The following is a 15,110-nucleotide window of genomic DNA, read 5'->3' as shown; positions in this document are numbered from 1 at the left end:
CTGGCTGGATATGTAGTGCTTTCCAGAATTGCATTTAAAAATACATCAGCAGTAGCTCCTACAGAGCCAAGTCAGGTTGGCATGACCAACAGCTGAGTTTTTGCTAATTACGTGCCCAGTCTTGGTGGCAATGAAGTATGGGCTGGCTAATTAAATTGAAACCACGTCAGGGGATTTAATCTTAAGGACAGGAACTGCTGTGTTCTAATCAGCCTCCTTTTCTTCCCACTCCACAGCAGAGTAACAAAGCTGAGCTTGTACCATCATAGCTGTTCCCATGGCTGCAGACTATGATGTCACAAACAGATGCATGATGGCCATAACAACTTGTACAACAATTTCATAATTTATTCTACACTTGTGTTATTTGGAGAGGTGATGTACCTCCAATCTAAGAGCAGCAGCAAGAAGGCCAGCTGACGCCCTTCCTCCAAGTCAGAACTGGAGCTGGGTAGTTGAGTTTTGCCAGGGAGTTTGTTGTGTCACTGCCAACATCATATTCTACATTCAGCGTGTCAAAAGGAGGCATTCATGGCTGGTCTGCAATCAACTGGAGAAGCCACTTCATGCAAAATTTCATTTGGGTTATAACCATTACTGTAGCAATTTGAACAATTTCCTTCTGGGTAGTGTAAAATAAAAATTGGATGTGATGTTTCACTCTTAAGAGATGCTCCATCCTCAGGCTGTTTTAAATGTCGAAGTTACTTTTCCTGTACAAAAGAACTCACTCCTGTTTAGGAAAATGAATAAAAGCTGTGTGCAGATAGTCACACAGTAGGTGGCCCTTGATGGGAGTGGCAGATAGATGGTAAAGCATGAATGGCTAAGCCATAGTCCTCCGGATTTTGTTGAACTCCTCTCTTCAGACCCAACCAGCAGGGCCAATGGTCAGGGATACTGGAATCTGTAGTCCAATGATATATAGGGACTGAAGTAAATCTGACGAACAAACAAACAACAAAACCCTCCAGTGTGAACAGAATCATGATTTGTACTAAATACATTTGTTTGAAGTTAGTCAGTGCACAATGAATTGGTTTCTGCCCCTTAGTTTGGCCTACCCAAATTTGTGTTCCCTAGAATTCAAAGGGAGTATTAAAAATGCTTTTTAAGAACTTTATTATAGTCTTTCTCAATATTATCCTTGTCCACATGAAGGAGAATTTTCCTGTCAAATTGAGGAAGGCGATAAGATTTTTAACTTAGATGAGATCTGAACACTTCCAAGAATGCACTTTTATATTGTCAATGTCTGCCTAGATAAAACTTTCACCTCTTATCTATTGGAATAAAATAAAGCTGTGTCTGAGATTAAATATGGAACTGTGTAATACTTGTTCTCATTAATTCTCTCCAGCCTTGGAGGTGGGGTGGAGGGGCTAGAATGTATCTGCCAAGATTGTGTTGAGTGGAACATTTCTGAGTCTGTAAAATATTTGAAGTAAAATATGAGACTCGGGGAAAAAGAGGCATATTTTGTCAATTTATTTTGTGAGGTGTGTGGAGGACCCCACACACCTCACAAAATAAATCCAAGGAGGAGGATTCCCTCTGTCCCCCATTTCTTGTTGGAAACATTTACAACATATGATCTTTAGAAGGTAAAACCATGGATTTTGCAGATTTTCAATTTGAAAGCCTACCATCCCCATTTTAAAGAATAAACATAACTGCAAACATGACTGCATGCATGAAACATACCTGTGATGGATAGACAGGAAATTAGCTGCCATGTTCCATAGTTCAAGTGAGTAGAGTAATAGGGTACAGGTCTGTGTTCCAGGGCTGGGAATCTAGCTGTTTTTGGACTCCCAACTCCCACGAGTCCAACGGTGAGTTGCAATCCAGAAGCTCCTGGAGGGCAACCATCTTTGATTTACGCAGTGCTTCATTTAGTGTGATCGTTCACCAGGGTTCAGTTCTACCACCTGTTTTGAATGTCAGAATTCAGGTTTGGATAACAATCAGTGATCCTAAAAGTACTGATGCATACAAGTAGATACACACATCCTTCTGTCACTGAGTTTTTACAGGCAGGCTATAAAATAACCTGCTTCTGTTTCAGCTAGACTGCAGTTTTCAGCATTTTTTTGTGTTTGATATTTTAAAAAGTTCTGCATATTTAAAAGCTAGCAAGTTCTTGGAAATATCGGAAAACACATTTTTAAAATCTTCAGCTCAATTCAGCTAGGCAGACTGAGGGCCCAAGGCTTCTATGCATTTCATATTTGATTCATAATACAAAACAAAATAAGTTATATGCCCATGCCCTAGATAAGGCAACACCGGAAGGCATTTTTAAAATTTACGTTGGTACCAAAATGTGCTAACACAAATATATGCCAGTTATAAAGCAGGGGTGTTCTGGATCTGGCCGCTATATGGGAATGCTACAGGTTTAACAGAGTCTGGGCTAATAGGGCCTCATTCTGAGAATTATCCAAGTGGTACCGGGAGTCAGGTGTGTGGGCTTAGTTGCCCTGGTTTGACTCTGCTGGTGCCTTACAGGGTGTGGGTGGTCTCAGGATGGTGCCGCTGCTGCTTCTGTGCTGAGAATGACCAACTTTGAAGCAGCTTCCATGTGTGATCGATATAAATAAGCAATATCTTTACAACCTTTTCCTAACACACTGTTGCTAATGCCTTCTTGTTAACCCGTGATTGCTCAGCTTCTGCCGTGGTATGTCTAGTCTTAAAAGCCACCCTTCTTTTTCCAGAAGAACCGACTCCTTCACATAAAATCATCAGCCCACCCTCTGGAGTTACTTACCCTCATGATGATGTCTCGGATTATGGCCTCAAGCCATACACCCCCTTCGCTTTGTCTAGCCTTTCGGCAGATCACATGAGCAGATACGGACAGCCAGATAGCCTAGGGTCAAAATGCTACTTGGACCCGGGCAAGGCTGCCGGTCCCCCTACTTTGAGCCCTAGGATTGAGATAACACCATCTTATGAACTGATTCACTCGGGGGGTCCCTTCAGCAGCAGAGACACAGATCTATTGGTAGAGCATCAGTCCAACTCAGCTACTGCTAGCCCAAGGTTTACCCTGCCTGTCCCTGGCTTTGAGAGCTACCGAGAACCGCTGTGCCTGAGCCCTCCTAGCAGCGGCTCTTCTGCAAGCTTCATTTCAGAGACAAATTTCTCTCCTTATACCTCACCATGCGTTTCACCAAATAATGGCCCTAGTGATGACCTTTGTCCACAGTTTCAAAACACCCATGCTCATTATTCCCCTAGAACCTCGCCAATAATGTCCCCACAAGCAACCATCGTGGAGGATACCTGCTTGGGGCCACGTTCAACATCTCCACGTCCCAACTCAAGGTCGTCATCGCCAGGAGCAAAGCGGAAGTACCCTTGCCCCGAGCTCTACGGGAGTCAGCAACCTTGCACTTCTCCACGGCAATCGAGGACCCCCTCTCCGCAAGCCTCACCCCAGATCCCCTTGAGAGAAGACGGCTCTTCCATCACTTACACCCAGTTATCCACCTCTTCTAGCCTCATGGATGCAATGAGCAACCTCACCACCGATCCCTCTTGCGGAGTCCCCACAAAAATATGGAGAACCAGCCCGGAACCTTCGCCGATGTCTTCCCACAAAGCCAGCATGCCGTGTCACGTTCTTCAGCCTATTGAATACATTGGGCCTTGCGAGCAGGATGATCGGAGGAACCCACCACCAGAGTCTATCTTATTAGTGCCGCCATCTTGGCCAAAGCAGCTGATGCCTGCAATACCTATCTGCAGGTAAGCTTGCATGTCTTGTGGTCACTCTTGCTAACAGGTCTGATAGAATTTGTTCCTGATAGCCCAAACCTCCATTATGCGTGTGTATGGGATGGTCTGCCTTTGCCTACTTTCTAAGCAATAACTACCACCGTGATACCCAAGGATTTTTTTAAAAAATAAAAGGCTCTTGCAATACAGAACCTGTTGTTTGGGCTGCCAGCCAGTTATTATGTTATAGATGCATCCAGAAAAATGCATTCTGATATGTAGCCAGTTGTTGGGAGATGTCATGTCCACCAAACATGGGATCACTCCGGGAGTAGACTCATTGAAATCATTGGTCCATCTAGCTCCATACAGACTGAAATCTCCAAATCAGGAGACATGCCTAGTTTCATTTGTGGATGCTGAAGATTGAACCAGGTATCTTCAGTATGCAAAGCAGATTCCCAGGCTATTCCCAAGTAGGAATACAGTAGTACCTCTAGTTGCGAACAGGATCCGTTCCGGAGGCCTGGTTGCAACATGAAAAGAGTGCAACCTGAAGCACCGTATCTGTGCAGGTGCGTGGTGCGATTTGGTGCTTGTGCACATGTGTGAAGCATGATTTAGCGATTCTGTGCATGCGCAAGCGGCAAAACCCGGAAGTAACCTTTCCAGTACTTCTGGGTCGCCGCGAGACATAACCTGAAAGAACGTAACATGAAACAAACACAACATGAGGTATGACTGTACTTGATGCACCAATCATCTAACTTGGTATAAGGCAGTCTCCTATCTCTCTAAACTGATAATAAGTGTACAGTTTGTACACAAAAAGGGACGCGGGTGGCGCTGTGGGTTAAACCACAGAGCCTAGGACTTGCCAGTCAGAAGGTCGGCAGTTCAAATCCCCATGACGGGGTGAGCTCCCATTGCTCGGTCCCAGCTCCTGCCAACCTAGCAGTTCGAAAGCACGTCAAAGTGCAAGTAGATAAATAGGTACTGCTCCGATGGGAAGGTAAACGGCGTTTCCGTGCGCTGCTCTGGTTCGCCAGAAGTGGCTTAGTCATGCTGGCCACATGACCTGAAAGCTCCCTCGGCCAGTAAAGTGAGATGAGCGCCGCAACCCCAGAGTCGGTCAGGACTGGACCTAATGGTCAGGGGTCCCTTTTACCTTTGTACACATTAGATTTGTTTGCTGCTCTTGTTTGTCTCTGTGCATGTACAAGCTCACCTCCAAACAGAAGAAATAATTTGCTAGAGGTAATTTTTTACCAGGGACCTGTTTCAAAGGGTGGAGATATTAGCAAACATATGATTTTAATGAGATACTGAGAATGTGGGGACAGAGCACTTAGGCAGACATAAGAAAGGAGTTCGTAACTCTTTCTGTACCCACTAATTCTCCCTTTCAAGTGTTTCCCCTAGCTAGCATTCACTGAGCTGGACTTAATTGTTTTCAGAGGAAAAAAATCGTTTACGCATGTCCAGCGGAAGCATTTGCGAGGAGCAAGGCTAAAGCATCTCTGCTTGCCCACTAATTTCTCCATTCAGTGTTGTCTCTTCCCCCTCCCTGCATTAGTGTAGTCAAACATAAGAGAGGCCTTGCTGGATCAGATCAAAAGCCTATTTACTTCATCCAGCATCCTGTTTTCCACAGCAGCCAACCAGATGCCCCCAGGAACCCATAACACAGGGCATGAAGTCAACAGTCCTTTTCCTACTGCCTCAAAATCTGGAGGCTCCATAAAGTAATTGTGATCCATAGTCATTGACAGACCCTGTGCTAATTCTCTGAGGGAAGGCGAACCCCTCCATTTTTCTTAATGGAGGCTGTGCACCCTGACCTCTTTTGAAAGAAAGAGAAAAGCCAACCTGCGTTCCATAATGACCTTCTCCAATTAATGTCCCTCTTCTCTGCCCAGCATTCCCGTGCACTCCCTCCCACCACTTGAATGGCCCCTCTCCAGTCATTCTGGCTCTTACGAGCTGCGGATTGAAGTGCAGCCCAAACCCCACCACCGTGCCCACTATGAGACGGAAGGGAGCCGAGGGGCAGTCAAAGCGCCAACAGGGGGGCACCCCGTGGTCCAGGTAAGATCTTTTTCTTGGAGAAGATGAACTGCAACGGCTTCTTGATAGCTCTGTTCCTCTTGGCAACCTGCCATAGCACCGTATTGTTTGGGAAAACAAGGCTAGTGCAACATATTTATAAAAAGTGTTTATGAATAGCAGACTGTAGTCTCCTACTGGTCAGGGAAGATATAGTTCTTCTATTCACTTTACAAATACTTGGAGGCCAGGCCACTGAGTCATTTTCCTGACTCTTGTTTTCATTTCATCGTGTGCTGTGTGTGTGTGTGTGTGTAGCACTTCAGTTTTTTATAAACTGCTTGGAGACTGCTTCTATATTATGTGATATATATGAAATAAAGTTGTACTCTTGGCCCTTCCAGGACACAAGGTACAGTACTTAGCTCTTCCCTATAAAACAGTCCTGGTCTAGAGATATCTATAAAGTCATATTAAATTCCTGACTTTAAGAGAAGCCTTCACATACAGGCATAAGTAAGGTTGTTCTATGGTTTATTTTTTTCAACAATAGAAAAGTTATTGTGAGAAGAAGAAATGGGTGCTTCTCAGGGATTGAGATGATATAACAAGGTATGAATAAAGCATTTTAAGTTTGACAAAAACTCAGTATGATTGCCTTGAAAATAACAGGTATTGACTGATGTTTTAAGATGGAGCTGTATCGAGATACAGTGGAGGAGGCCCAACTCTGTTGCTTCAGCCTTTGCTGAATTTCGCAGTGGCATAGAATCATTCTGTCGAGTTGGAATTCAGAAAGGCAGTTGGTAGTGAAGTCAACCTGCGTATATATGTTGCCCTTTGTAGGGCTTGGCAATATAAATCAAGCTGACATATGGGTGGTTTGGAGTCACTTATCTCTCCTCCTTTTGCAATATCTTCTTTACGCCAGGAGGAGATTGTTTCATTGGCCAGGGTTAGAGTGTGATAAGAGGAGAAGCACTTCACAGAGCTGGCACTTAGTTCAATGAGGCATTTGATGGCCTACTGTAAAGTTTATGTAGTTGTAAAGTGATAGGGCCACAAGTTAATTGAGTTCATGCATTCATAGAAGAAAAGTCACTGAGTTCAGAGTGAGATTTTTTTTAATTATCTTTTTTGCAAGGTGGATTGAGGTTGCAGAAGTAGAGATGGGGTGTCATGGGGATAGTGAAGGCTCAGGTGAACTCTCTCGAGTTTCATTGCAAGTGTGCAAATCCAGGTTACTTTTAATGGGAGAATTCCAGCTTGGCTAGTCTAAGTTTATGGAGGAATTAAATTAGGACCCCTTAGTACTACCGTATTTTTTGCACCATAACACTCACTTTTTTCCTCCTAGAAAGTAAGGGGAAATGTCTGTGCGTGTTATGGAGGAAATGCCTACGGGTGGCATGCCTACGGATTTTCCTCCTCTAAAATCTACATGTAAGAAGAGGCATGAACCGCTGTGTGTTCAGCTGGACTCTTATAGCTGCTTCCGGATAACCTGTTTATTGAGCGTTCTTCTTGATTTCTTTGCAAGGAGGTTAGATGATGTTGTGTCAAAGCTGGAGTTATCCCACACTTTGCATTTCCCACCAATTTCCTTATTGCCAAAGAGTCTGATCTTTTGGGGAAGAAGCAGATTTGTTGCCTAAAAGCTTGTTGCATAGCTCATTCGGCAGAGCACGAGACTCTTAATCTCAGGGTTTGAGCCCCACATTGGGCAAAAGACTCCTGTATTGCAGGAGGTTGCACTAAATGACCCTCCTGGTCCCTTCCAAATCTACTATTCTATGAATTGCACAATCTGAATTTGCCAGTATGTAGTTGAATCCCATCTGAAAATAGTGATAGTCTAGAATTGCCCTTGACTGTACTTTCTTGCCACAGCAGTTCCTAGGGCATTAAAAACCAATCTGTGACTTGTCTCCTTAGCATTGCAAGTTGTTGAGGTAAAACCAACAAGCCTGGTTCTGTGTTTCTTCTGTCCTGCTCACACATGGATCCTAGCCAACAGATGTTTTTATCCCCCAAAGTAGTCTAGGTTTCCAAGTGCAGGGAGATTTTTGGGGTGGGAGAGTATTTAGGTACCTCAGTCTCCCATCTGCAGCACATCACACCAAGAGCTGAAACATGCTGGTGATAGTCTAGCATGGTTTTGAAGCTTTCCCTAATCAGATGTACTGAAAGGGGCACATTGAAACCCCATAGAAAGGATGGCTGGATGCATCCTTTTTTATCTTTAAGGCTATCTGTTTGTTGCAAATGATTTAAGACTGTGGTGTGTGGGATGAAAGGATACTAGAAGGGTCATCTGTCAGAAAGTTCTTCCTGATGTTTAGTCGGAATCTCCTTTCTTGTAACTTGAATCCATTGGTTCAAGTCCTATGCTCCAGAGCAGGAGATAGCAAGCTCGCTGCATCTTCCATGTGCACAATTGGGGTCCCTGATTGCATGGGGCACTTAAGGGGAAGTTGTCAACTCAAGCATAGGCTCCCCCTTGCAGATATCCATGCTGAACATGTTCACAAGATAGCTCTACACATGTACACGATACATGAAAAGGACAGATGTAAAGTATACACAGGATATCGGTTATTTACCTATTAAGTCAATTTGCATGGCCACCCAAAAACGTATGTTTTCCATATGGCATAAACACATCAAAAGACTAATATACAATGCTGAAAATAACACAAAAGGTTAAAGACGGCTACACATTCTTTCTAGCTCTGCTTTGCTTCTTTGACAACTGTACTTGGACAGAGAACCTTGTGGGCATGAATGAATATAATCAAAGATTAATAAATTCCAATCCAGCGATTTCATTGTGCGCTTGTTTGTGTTTCCCTGTTCTTGACATTACTTAAGAGTTTGAGGGAGGAGGTGCCCATTCTGTTGAAGGAATCTCTGAAATACAACTCTGCTTACTTTTTTCTTTCTTTTTTTTAAAGTCGTCTTTATTTTTGTGGGAGCTGACTTTGGTTAGGGAAGGGAAGCTGCGCAGCAGTGGATCTCATATCCTCTCCAGCTCTATCTTGTGGTTTTGCTCTCTGAGGCCACTTCTTCTTCTTTGCAGTCTTGGTCTTGGGAGTTTGGCACACGCCGTTGAGGAGTATGTGCTCGTAGGGTGCTCCTAGAACAGCAGAACAATTGTCCGCCTGTTAAAGTGAGAGCCTCTGGCAGGACAAGATGCATTCAGCGAGGACATGGGCTTTTGTGTGTTTAACATCTTGTTCGAGGGCCCAGAATAGCAACAACTGGCTCTGTGTTGAGGACAAAGGCTGGTGTTGACATGTCGCTTCCCCTCCCCTCCCCCCCACCCAGGTTGGCACAGTCACCCAATTTGGAGAGGATGTGGTACACAGAGACATCCTTTGCCTCTCGGTAAACTCCCGTTTACCAGCAGTTGTTTAGACGTTTGTACAAAGGGTAGCCCCAGGCAGCAAGCTGCTATAAGCACAGAAAAGTAGAAGTGAACTATGAATGCTCAGCTGTGATAGATGCACTCGGCACATGCTCAGAGGCACCTGGTTTTTTATCAATGAATTCAGATGTGCCGGGGCTGGTCTTCATGCACTTTTAAAAGACTTAGGTCCTGAAGTTAAGGCCTGGCTCAAATTAAAGCCTAGAGAGACGCAGAGGAAAATAAAGAGCACCCTTAACCTTTTCTACTGTGCCTCGAATTCTGCATCTGTAGCAAGCTGTTTATGAAAATAATCCTAGACACAGGTAGAGAGGAGAGGGGCGGGTGCTTAACCATTTCCCCAAACCAGCCCTTTTCTGCTGCCATTGATTTAAAACTTTTATACGCCAGCCTCCCCCAGGACAGATTCAAGTGCAGTTTCTAAGCATCAGGCTGTAACAACCAGACAAAAATTCAAAACATTAATAAAGCAGAACAGATCGCATAACAGTACTTAAATACTACATGAAATGCTTTGGCCTGGGACCTGAAAACTAATAATTCTGGTGACAGGCAAGTCACAGGTGGGGGCCGCTGCTGGGAAGGGGCAGCAGCCAAGCTGCTCTCTTTAGTTGCTGGATTAGTATTGCTTCTGATAGGAGAGGGACCCAGAAGAGGGCCTCATCAGATGATCTTAAACAGCATGGGCAGGATGATAGGGGGAAAGGCACCCTCCTGAGTCCCATACTTTGCAGGGCTTTTAAAGCATGCAACGCCACATTGAATTTGGCCTGGAAGCAAATAAGACAGCCAGTGAAGCTCTTTTGGGACCAGTGAAGTGTAATTTGAATTGCTTTCTGCCTAGCAACAAAAATTACCCCCTCTTTCAGTGACTTTTCCATCCCTTGGCGTTCTGGATGCATATTTAGCCTTATAACCATGTTATCTAGAACTCTGCTGGATAAGAGTTGCCCCTGGAAAGTGGCAGGCTGGGGAAATTTTGTTTGGGGAGTTTTGTTAAGGTGGTTGGGGTTGTTGCTGGGGATTTTCTGTTGTTGGTATCTTTATTGTAGACCTTGCGATTTACGTGGAAGTGGTTCAGTTTGGCTGTGTATTTTCTGGTGTTTCTTTTACTGCCTCGGGCATGATTTGAACTGTGGGAAGGCGGCATACAAATATAATTATGTGTGCGTATTAAGCACGCACACAGCTGCTCCCCCCCACCCAGCGCCATCCCTTCCAGAAGTGCTTTCCTCTAACATGAGTCACCATTGGGGATTTGTTCCATATGTTCCCATGTAACATGTAAGTAGAGGACTCTAGCCACAGTGACTGCAAAACACCAGCCACTGCAGACTGCATGCTGTATGTTGCATTACCCATGCAAGCTTCAGCACTCGGTTGCAGAGTGATGTGCATCGGTGCTTGTGTATTAAAAGAACAAGAGGAAGGAAGTGACAACAATTAGAAAAGGCTAATCCCCCCCTCCGTGCACACACACACACACACACACTTCACAAAACATTTCACAGCAAACACGGCCTTGATTCTTGCTTAGAACTAGTAACACATCATCCAGCTCCTGTGTAAGTCCCAGTGTTTATTACTACAGGCTTCCTTCCCCCTGTAACTGTATTTGTCATGTGTCTTGCTGAGCCCTGAATTAATGCAGTAGACCAGAACTTTTGGTGCAAATTAGAGGCTGGATTGTGGGTATTATGCAGAAATGTTTACTCACAGGAACGCAATGAACTCTGGACTGTGTGAAATCCACATTTCTCGGTTCTCTGTGTGTGACTAAAGCCTAGTGTGGAATGCAGTACCCCCTGATTGAAAGACTGAATTGTTTTTAACTATTTTTATTTTGTATTTTTCTTTTTCCTTTTTTATTATGTAATCTTAATAAATATCTTTTTAAAAAAATAAATGGAATGCAGTACCCTGATCCTTTGCCCACCCCACCCCTCAGTAATTGAAAAAGTAAAGTTCTAGTCCACATGGTTCAAGGGGCCACTAACGCCTTGGCTCAAAAAAGGACAAAAGAGGACATGAATTCGTGAAACTTATGTATATGGTCATTTAGATGCAATTATAGAAATCCATTATTGTGATTTAGATAGAAAGATGTAGTCTTCCCCACTATGGTAAAATGTGCTGAGACAGGTGACCTGTATCACTTTGCTACCCAGATGCTAACTGCTGATGGGCATCTTCAAGGCACCTTCTGTTCTTAGGGTTCTTTATCTTAAAGTTGGACAGAACGTCAAATAAAGGACTTCTTTAGATAGGCGCCTATCTTCTGACAGCCCTTCAAATGACTATAGAAGAGGACATGAATACTTAATCTGGAGAAGAGTTTCGAAATGTGTCTTGCTGCCTCTTTATGAGAAGTGTGGGGATGGGCAGAACACACAGCCTTTGTGTTCAAGGATGGCCTTTCAGTATCCTGTACAATTCCCTACTGCTGTCAGACAGCTAGTGGTACCCCAGGGCCGGACTAAACATGACCTTAAATTTGTGAATGCATTCAGAAGCATCTGCTTTTGAACTTAAAAAATAAAAGCTGCATGGGAGGAGCTGGTTTCAGGATTGAGACTGCAGCACATGGGGAGGTAGATTAACCCTTTTTGCCCAAGCTGTGATTCTACCCTTGGAAGCTGCAAACAGGTGCCAAAACCAGCTTTCCTCCTACATAAAATAGCAGCTGGGAGGGGTGCTTTTCACTGGGACAGCACTGTGTAGGATGGATTAAACCCCTCCTCTCCCCATGCAGCAGAATCCTGATCTTGTCTCCATCATTATTACTTTGACAGGTAACAAGAAAAGATATGTTTAAGTGCATTATAATCTTGCGAAGTTTGGCCCTTTGTCTCCAGAACAGACAGTCCTACTCCTTCTCAAAAATCCATATTCTCTGAAAATCTGAAGCTTGATGCAGAATGCATCTTCTTTTTTTCTGCTGAGGCTGTCCTATCTCACTATACGGCTGCATACCAGAAGGGTCATGCCATTTTCTTGGGAGAAATGTATTATGGCCTCTTGGGTCAACAACAGGTAGAATTTGGGTTTGGATTTAGAACAGGGATGAGCAGAAGGTGGATTGGGCTATACTACGGGATCTCAGGATAATTTGCAGAAGACCATCAAGGGTTTTTCTGGCCCTCAAATATTTAACAATAACAACAAAACCAAATTGTTTCCCACCTAAATTAGGTTGCTGAAAGACTTTCATTGTGTGATAGGACTAGGAGCTCTTCTGGTGCTGAAAAAGAATTCCTAAACGTAGAATATACCCGGAGGCACCCTGTTCTTAAATTCTAAGCATATGTCTTTTGCACCTGCCTGTGGTTGGCAAAACATACCCTAGTCAAAAAATAAATAAAGTGGATTTGACTGGACTGCCTTGCTTGCCCCAGATGTAGAAGAAATTTATATCCCTGTTTTATAAAGCAGAGTGGGCCAGTCTTTCCAAAGGATACGTGAAATAAAAATGACAAAGGGCTTCGTATGTTAAAAAGAGCGCTGGTGAAAACTTAGTGCTAATACGAGCCAGTGGCAGTCTTCTGCTTCAAGCTTTACCTGTTCCTTTGACACCAGAGGGAGAAAATGTCTCAAGTGCTTTCTTATCTACTTCCGTGCAGCAGGAAAAGGGAAGAGATGGGAGGAAGAGACTTCTCACTTAGCTTTGTATTTGCTTTTAATTAACTGTAGGCAGCGGGGATTCCATGTTCCAATTTATTTATTTATTTGACACAGAGGTCAACAAACGGGTCTCTGAACTACCACTGGCTTATTGGGAAAATCTGGCCACACGGTGTTTGTGCCCCATTTGGAGCGATGTTGTATTTTAAAGACTTCCACTAGAAATATGCCCAGTTCTAAGCAGAAGTGAACAGGTGAGCTGCCAGACTTGAATGGAGTTGGTCAAATGCAATAGGAAATGCCCCCAAGAGTATTGCATTGAAAACTGGTATATGCACACACCAGATGAATTAAGGCGGCAATTTGCCAAGTAATAAACATACAGAACTGCAGTGTACGTGTGTTGCTTGGTAAGGTGGTTCCTTATTGACCTGTGAAGGGTTTAGTTTCTGATCAGGGACTTGCAGAGAAATGGTGGAGTTTAGTCTTCTTATCACACGGCTGGGTGCTATATATATACGAAAGCATATATATATATATATATATATATATATATATATATATATATATGAAATTGTCATGTACAGAACCAGACTGTTTATCCATTTAGCTTGTCAATGTCTCCCCTGAGTGGCTGTCCAACAGGCAGAGAAGGTCTTTCCCAGTTCTGCTGCCTAGACTCTTCTTAGCCAGAGACACCAAGAATTCAACTTGGGCATCCCATTCATTTCAGTGTGACATATTGCAAGTAAATATGTTATAAGACTGAAGCATTTGATGTATATACAGCACCTGCCATGGTATCCTTTCCCACTCTAGCCACCCCAAACATCATATTGTTGACAGGGGTTTATGAGCCACTATCAACTTAATTTATCAACTGAAGGCCGAGTAAATCACTGGCTCCTGTGAATTCATTCACACACATTCCATTTTTCCTTCTGGAAGAGTGGTCTGTGTTGTCTAGACAGGAAGATGAGTGTGATCATCATTGAAGATCCTGATTTATGAGAAAAAGCGTACCACTCCCTAGAAGCAAGTTCTCTGGAAGGAGGAAACAGGCCATCCCTTTCTAGCTCCTTCGCTATGATGCAGACCACTTCTGTTTTCACAAAGTGTGGTTTAAGCTGTACTTCCCATCTTAAATCCATCAGAACCTGTCCTCAAATCCAACTTCACATATGCTAGGGCTGCCATGCGTCCTACTCTGCAGAGGTCAACCACCTGTTTTGAAGGGCTGGCAGTCCTCTATTTTAAGGTGACTTTTATTTGAGGGCTGTCTAGTCTCAAGTCTGGTTTAAAAGTAAGGAACCCTAAGAAAGGAGAGCAGGAGCCCTGAAGTTGCCCCTCAACAGTTAACAGCAGACTGAACTATTACCCATCACCTGTTGCCTCCTCACTAGGGTGAGCCATATTGCATTTCTCTTTAAATGATTGTTGTTTTTGTTTAGTCGTCTTAGTAGTGTTTGACTCTCCGTGACCCCATGAACCAGAGCATGCCTTGGAAACTCTCACTTTCTTCTCAAAGCTTCTCCTTTTTTATGTCCATGGAGTTTTCTTGGCAAAATACTGCAGTGGTTTGCCAGTTCCTTCACCAGGTGGATCACATTTAGTCTAAACTCTAGGCTATGACCTGTCCATCCTAGGTGGCCCTGCACAGCATAGCTCATAGCTTCTCTCAGTTATTCAAGCCCCTTCGCCACAACATGAAGGGGTAAATTATTGTGGCTGTTGCTAAATTTTGCATCTACACAAATCAATTAGTGTATGGAAATGTTATGTAAATTTGTGTTACATTTTGTTCTGTTTTTTGGGCGATGCAAACCCTCTTTATAGGTGATACATAAGTGGCCATTCTGATATATGTTTCTTCATTGCAGGATATCACTTTATCTCAGTAACTATCCCAGTTCATCCATTGCTTGCTTGCGTTTTCTTTTTTTTACCCTTTTACACATGTGATAGAGAAGTTTTTGGCTTGATTTTTCTTCTCAGTGCTAAGCTACATCTGGTCAAGTTTGCATTTTTTAACTCCTTCCTTTGGGGGTATAAGGACCTGTGGGCCTTTGGGAATCTGAGTCGTAATCTCAAAAAACAGAAAGGCATGAACAAAGTTTGTTGGCATGTGTTGTGAACTGTGTACTTTGAGCTGCATGCATAGCTATGCTATGTATACTGAGCTGGGATTTTTACCTAGGCTTTTTTATACAACATAGCCATTTCTGCACATATGGTGCTAGGTGTTTGTGCAAAATAAACATTCTTATGTATGCATGCATTTATCAACATA

The 15,110-nt window shown here is 43.5% G+C and overlaps 1 protein-coding gene across 7 annotated transcripts in view; it reads left to right on the top strand.

Annotated features, from left to right (window-relative positions):
* NFATC2 (nuclear factor of activated T cells 2) overlaps window positions 1–15,110 on the top strand; it is a gene marked incomplete at its 3' end in the record, with an annotated part of 141,388 nt that overhangs the window by 26,487 nt on the left and 99,791 nt on the right. For 6 of the 7 annotated variants that reach the window (XM_082225895.1, XM_082225898.1, XM_082225894.1 and 3 more), the window contains exons 2-3: window positions 2,721–3,756; window positions 5,646–5,814. In XM_082225895.1, the coding sequence (XP_082082021.1) occupies window positions 2,721–3,756; window positions 5,646–5,814 (1,205 nt within the window). The remainder of the gene's footprint in view (window positions 1–2,720; window positions 3,757–5,645; window positions 5,815–15,110) is intronic. The other variant, XM_082225896.1, reaches the window with a different exon arrangement.

Source organism: Podarcis vaucheri (genome assembly GCF_965113315.1).
Source record: "Podarcis vaucheri genome assembly, chromosome: 6".
In the NCBI taxonomy this organism is placed as follows: domain Eukaryota; kingdom Metazoa; phylum Chordata; class Lepidosauria; order Squamata; family Lacertidae; genus Podarcis; species Podarcis vaucheri.
This window is presented reverse-complemented; position numbering and strand designations above follow the sequence as displayed.